Raw genomic sequence first — 6000 nt, 5'->3', positions numbered from 1 at the left:
TATGGCGTAGCCGGACCCGGATGAGATCTTTCCTGCACTGAAGGGTGGGTCCTCGCTGAGGGTCTCCTCTCCATTGGGGGCGGCACATACAACCCTGATGATTGGAGGCGGAGATTTCCGGACAATTACCTGAGGGTCCGGTACCTCTGGTCACTTCCTTGATGACGACCCGCTTTCTTCTCGCCTTCTTCACCCCAGTCCAACCTCGGACGGTGCAGCAGCGGCCATTCTGGCCAGTGAAGACTTTGTGAAGAGGCACGGGCTGCAGCCTCAGGCGGTGGAGATCGTGGCCCAGGAGATGGTCACCGACACGTCCAGCACCTTCGATGAGGAAAGCTGCATCAAGGCGGTAAGAACCAGTGCCAGTACCAGTCCAGGTCCGGGACCTTCTGGAGACCCATCTTGTGTTCTCTCTCCAGGTTGGCTTTGACATGTCCCGGATGGCAGCGGAGCGGTGCTACCACAAGGCCGGGGGTGAGGCCACAAGACGTGGACGTCATCGAGCTCCACGACTGCTTCTCAGCCAATGAGCTCATCACGTACGAGGCGCTCGGACTCTGCCCACTTGGTAAAGACGTCTTGTGTGTCCAGGGGTCCCAATGCCTCATCTATGGGGTCCGAGCAGTGGGACGCACATTATACGAGTTACTTGTCTTCCATGCGATGCGGCTGCTATAGATGAGGGAACGCGCTGCGCCAATTCTCTTCACTCGACCCACAGACACGAATGGAGTCCAACAAGGACGCGCGGCCTCTGCTCCGATCTCATGTTCTTGTACAAAGTGAACGCATTGCGGCAGATTCACTTACCGGTCCGGGAGTTCCCGAAAGTGCATTGCCCGACGCGGTGTGTCCGAATCAGTCAGATCGACCGACTCCCCCCCCCCCCCATTTCAATCCCATCGCGTGCGACACAATCCCCTTCCTGTCCCAGCAGCGCAAATCCGAAAACGTCTGAATATCTGACTAAAGTGCGGCCCACGGGACCCTTAGTGAATGAGCCCCATTGTCTCAGCTTTTTGCCTCCTTTTACAGGTTCAGCCGGAGAATTGATTGACAGAGGAGACAATACGTATGGAGGGCGCTGGGTGGTCAATCCGAGCGGAGGGTTAATCTCCAAGGGGCACCCGCTGGGAGCCACAGGTAACTCCGTGTAGATCTAATCTGTACAACGTATATCATGCGCAGCGCGGGGTTATATACGTTATTGTAGTTCCGTGTCCTGTGGACGGTTTCTGTGGTTCTTGTGGTTTCTGCTTGTGGCGCTGCAGGTTCAGAGCTCATCAGTTACTTCCTTATCCTCAATGTTCTTGTGTCTCTTCCACCAATGAGGCTGAAACCTGAGATTTATATCAATCAATGAATGGAGATTATAATATATGGCTACATGTGAACACAGCTGAATAATGTGCTGGGTACATCAGGCCCCTATAGCTCTATGGGTGCAGGGTTCCCCCTATAGCTCTATAGGTGCAGGGTTCCCCCTATAGCTCTATAGGTGCAGGGTTCCCCCTATAGCTCTATGGGTGCAGGATTCCCCCTATAGCTCTATAGGTGCAGGGTTCCCCCTATAGCTCTATGGGTGCAGGATTCCCCCTATAGCTCTATGGGTGCAGGATTCCCCCTATAGCTCTATAGGTGCAGGGTCCCCCTATAGCTCTATAGGTGCAGGGTTCCCCCTATAGCTCTATAGGTGCAGGGTTCCCCCTATAGCTCTATAGGTGCAGGGTTCCCCCTATAGCTCTATAGGTGCAGGGTTCCCCTATAGCTCTATAGGTGCAGGGTTCCCCCTATAGCTCTATAGGTGCAGGGTTCCCCCTATAGCTCTATGGGTGCAGGATTCCCCCTATAGCTCTATAGGTGCAGGGTCCCCCTATAGCTCTATAGGTGCAGGGTTCCCCCTATAGCTCTATAGGTGCAGGGTTCCCCCTATAGGTGCAGGGTTCCCCCTATAGGTGCAGGGTTCCCCCTATAGCTCTATAGTTGCAGGGTTCCCCTTATAGCTCTATAGGTGCAGGGTCCCCCCTATAGCTCTATACCGTGCAGGGTCCCCCTATAGCTCTATAGGTGCAGGGTTTCCCCCTATAGCTCTATGGGTGCAGGGTTCCCCCCTATAGCTCTATGGGTGCAGGGTTCCCCCTATAGCTCTATGGGTGCAGGGTTCCCCCTATAGCTCTATGGGTGCAGGGTTCCCCCTATAGCTCTATGGGTGCGTGATTCCCCCCATAGCTCTATGGGTGCGTGATTCCCCCTATAGCTCTATGGGTGCAGGGTCCCCCCCCTATAGCTCTATGGGTGCAGGTTTCCCCCCCTCCTATAGCTCTATGGGTGCAGGGTCCCCCCCCTATAGCTCTATGGGTGCAGGGTCCCCCCCTATAGCTCTATGGGTGCAGGGTTCCCCCCCTATAGCTCTATGGGTGCAGGGTTCCCCCCCTATAGCTCTATGGGTGCAGGGTTCCCCCCCTATAGCTCTATGGGTGCAGGGTCCCCCCCCCTATAGCTCTATGGGTGCAGGGTTCCCCCCCTATAGCTCTATGGGTGCAGGGTTCCCCCCCTATAGCTCTATGGGTGCAGGGTTCCCCCCTATAGCTCTATGGGTGCAGGGTCCCCCCCCTATAGCTCTATGGGTGCAGGGTTCCCCCCCTATAGCTCTATGGGTGCAGGGTTCCCCCCCTATAGCTCTATGGGTGCAGGGTCCCCCCTATAGCTCTATGGGTGCAGGGTCCCCCCCTATAGCTCTATGGGTGCAGGGTTCCCCCCCCTATAGCTCTATGGGTGCAGGGTCCCCTCCTATAGCTCTATGGGTGCAGGGTTCCCCCCCTATAGCTCTATGGGTGCAGGGTTCCCCCCCCCCTATAGCTCTATGGGTGCAGGGTTCCCCCCCCCTATAGCTCTATGGGTGCAGGGTCCCCCCCTATAGCTCTATGGGTGCAGGGTCCCCCCCTATAGCTCTATGGGTGCAGGGTCCCCCCCTATAGCTCTATGGGTGCAGGGTCCCCCCCTATAGCTCTATGGGTGCAGGGTTCCCCCCTATAGCTCTATGGGTGCAGGGTTCCCCCTATAGCTCTATGGGTGCAGGGTTCCCCCTATAGCTCTATGGGTGCAGGGTTCCCCCTATAGCTCTATGGGTGCGTGATTCCCCCTATAGCTCTATGGGTGCAGGGTCCCCCCCCATAGCTCTATGGGTGCAGGGTTCCCCCCCCCTATAGCTCTATGGGTGCAGGTTTCCCCCCCCTATAGCTCTATGGGTGCAGGGTCCCCCCCCCCCTATAGCTCTATGGGTGCAGGGTTCCCCCCCTATAGCTCTATGGGTGCAGGGTTCCCCCCCTATAGCTCTATGGGTGCAGGGTTCCCCCCCTATAGCTCTATGGGTGCAGGGTTCCCCCCCCCTATAGCTCTATGGGTGCAGGGTTCCCCCCCCCTATAGCTCTATGGGTGCAGGGTTCCCCCTCCTATAGCTCTATGGGTGCAGGGTTCCCCCCCTATAGCTCTATGGGTGCAGGGTTCCCCCCCTATAGCTCTATGGGTGCAGGGTCCCCCCCCCCTATAGCTCTATGGGTGCAGGGTTCCCCCTATAGCTCTATGGGTGCGTGATTCCCCCTATAGCTCTATGGGTGCAGGGTCCCCCCCCATAGCTCTATGGGTGCAGGGTTCCCCCCCCCTATAGCTCTATGGGTGCAGGTTTCCCCCCCCTATAGCTCTATGGGTGCAGGGTCCCCCCCCCCTATAGCTCTATGGGTGCAGGGTTCCCCCCCTATAGCTCTATGGGTGCAGGGTTCCCCCCCTATAGCTCTATGGGTGCAGGGTTCCCCCCCTATAGCTCTATGGGTGCAGGGTTCCCCCCCCCTATAGCTCTATGGGTGCAGGGTTCCCCCCCCCTATAGCTCTATGGGTGCAGGGTTCCCCCCCTATAGCTCTATGGGTGCAGGGTCCCCCCCTCCTATAGCTCTATGGGTGCAGGGTTCCCCCCCTATAGCTCTATGGGTGCAGGGTTCCCCCCCTATAGCTCTATGGGTGCAGGGTCCCCCCCCCTATAGCTCTATGGGTGCAGGTTCCCCCCCCTATAGCTCTATGGGTGCAGGTTCCCCCCCCTATAGCTCTATGGGTGCAGGGTTCCCCCCTATAGCTCTATGGGTGCAGGGTTCCCCCCCCCTATAGCTCTATGGGTGCAGGGTTCCCCCCCCCCTATAGCTCTATGGGTGCAGGGTTCCCCCCCCTATAGCTCTATGGGTGCAGGGTTCCCCCCCCTATAGCTCTATGGGTGCAGGGTTCCCCCCCCCCCTATAGCTCTATGGGTGCAGGGTTCCCCCCCCTATAGCTCTATGGGTGCAGGGTTCCCCCCCCTATAGCTCTATGGGTGCAGGGTTCCCCCCCCCTATAGCTCTATGGGTGCAGGGTTCCCCCCTATAGCTCTATGGGTGCAGGGTTCCCCCCCTATAGCTCTATGGGTGCAGGGTTCCCCCCTATAGCTCTATGGGTGCAGGGTTCCCCCCCTATAGCTCTATGGGTGCAGGGTTCCCCCCTATAGCTCTATGGGTGCAGGGTTCCCCCCTATAGCTCTATGGGTGCAGGGTTCCCCCCTATAGCTCTATGGGTGCAGGGTTCCCCCCTATAGCTCTATGGGTGCAGGGTTCCCCCTATAGCTCTATGGGTGCAGGGTTCCCCCCCTATAGCTCTATGGGTGCAGGGTTCCCCCCCTATAGCTCTATGGGTGCAGGGTTCCCCCCTATAGCTCTATGGGTGCAGGGTTCCCCCCCCTATAGCTCTATGGGTGCAGGGTTCCCCCCTATAGCTCTATGGGTGCAGGGTTCCCCCCTATAGCTCTATGGGTGCAGGGTTCCCCCCTATAGCTCTATGGGTGCAGGGTTCCCCCCTATAGCTCTATGGGTGCAGGGTTCCCCCTATAGCTCTATGGGTGCAGGGTTCCCCCCCTATAGCTCTATGGGTGCAGGGTTCCCCCCCTATAGCTCTATGGGTGCAGGGTTCCCCCTATAGCTCTATGGGTGCAGGGTTCCCCCCCTATAGCTCTATGGGTGCAGGGTTCCCCCCCTATAGCTCTATGGGTGCAGGGTTCCCCCCCTATAGCTCTACACTGGATCTGGGAACAGAAAATACATTAGCGCAAAGGAAAAGAGGATGAAAAGGTTATGAACTCCTGGATCAGGCGCCACCGTCCGGCTCCTCCTACAATATTCTCGCATTGCGCCACCACTTATACGCTGATCGCTCTGCACAGATACGTCGCACGATGCAGGACACCACCGCCGCCGGAGGGCCCCGTGCAGGACGCCACCGCCGCCGGAGGGCCCCGTGCAGGACGCCACCGCCGCCGGAGGGCCCCGTGCAGGACGCCACCGCCGCCGGAGGGCCCCGTGCAGGACGCCACCGCCGCCGGAGGGCCCCGTGCAGGACGCCACCGCCGCCGGAGGGCCCCGTGCAGGACGCCACCGCCGCCGGAGGGCCCCGTGCAGGACGCCACCGCCGCCGGAGGGCCCCGTGCAGGACGCCACCGCCGCCGGAGGGCCCCGTGCAGGACGCCACCGCCGCCGGAGGGCCCCGTGCAGGACGCTCACTACGATTGGTCTGAGCCCCATCTGTCCAGGAAATGTGACCACGCCCTGATCCGGCGGTCTGAATCGCCCACGATGGCGTCGCTCTGCCCCTGAATGACCCCTCCAGTCATCCAATCCTTCCGCCCATTCAAAAGATATTGTCCCTGGAAGTTTATTTGTGTGTTGTCTCTTAATAGCCAAAGGGGCGGTAACCTTTTAGGGTCATGCAGCAAATAGAGACAGTTTAACACCCCCTTGGCTAATATGAGACAATTCACATACAAATACCATAAACGCCCTGTATGACCCTCCGCTGCTGCCCCTGGGGGGGGGACATGTATGACCCTCCGCTGCTGCCCCTGGGGGGGGGGACATGTATGACCCTCCGCTGCTGCCCCTGGGGGGGGGGACATGTATGACCCTCCGCTGCTGCCCCTGGGGGGGGGAC

General features: G+C 59.0%; 1 protein-coding gene across 1 annotated transcript in view; it reads left to right on the top strand.

Moving 5' to 3' along the window:
* Positions 1 to 193: 193 nt before the first annotated feature.
* The window catches only part of SCP2 (sterol carrier protein 2), a 47880-nt gene continuing 42073 nt past the window's right edge, over positions 194 to 6000 (top strand). Inside the window, exons 1-3 of the mRNA XM_072127194.1 lie at positions 194 to 349; positions 420 to 568; positions 1036 to 1143. Of these exons, the coding sequence (XP_071983295.1) occupies positions 327 to 349; positions 420 to 568; positions 1036 to 1143 (280 nt within the window). The 5' untranslated portion in view covers positions 194 to 326. The remainder of the gene's footprint in view (positions 350 to 419; positions 569 to 1035; positions 1144 to 6000) is intronic.

The sequence above is a fragment of the Engystomops pustulosus genome, chromosome 10, assembly GCF_040894005.1.
Source record: "Engystomops pustulosus chromosome 10, aEngPut4.maternal, whole genome shotgun sequence".
Lineage (NCBI taxonomy): Eukaryota > Metazoa > Chordata > Amphibia > Anura > Leptodactylidae > Engystomops > Engystomops pustulosus.
The sequence above is the reverse complement of the archived record's forward strand: the minus strand, read 5'-3'. Positions and strand labels throughout refer to the sequence as shown.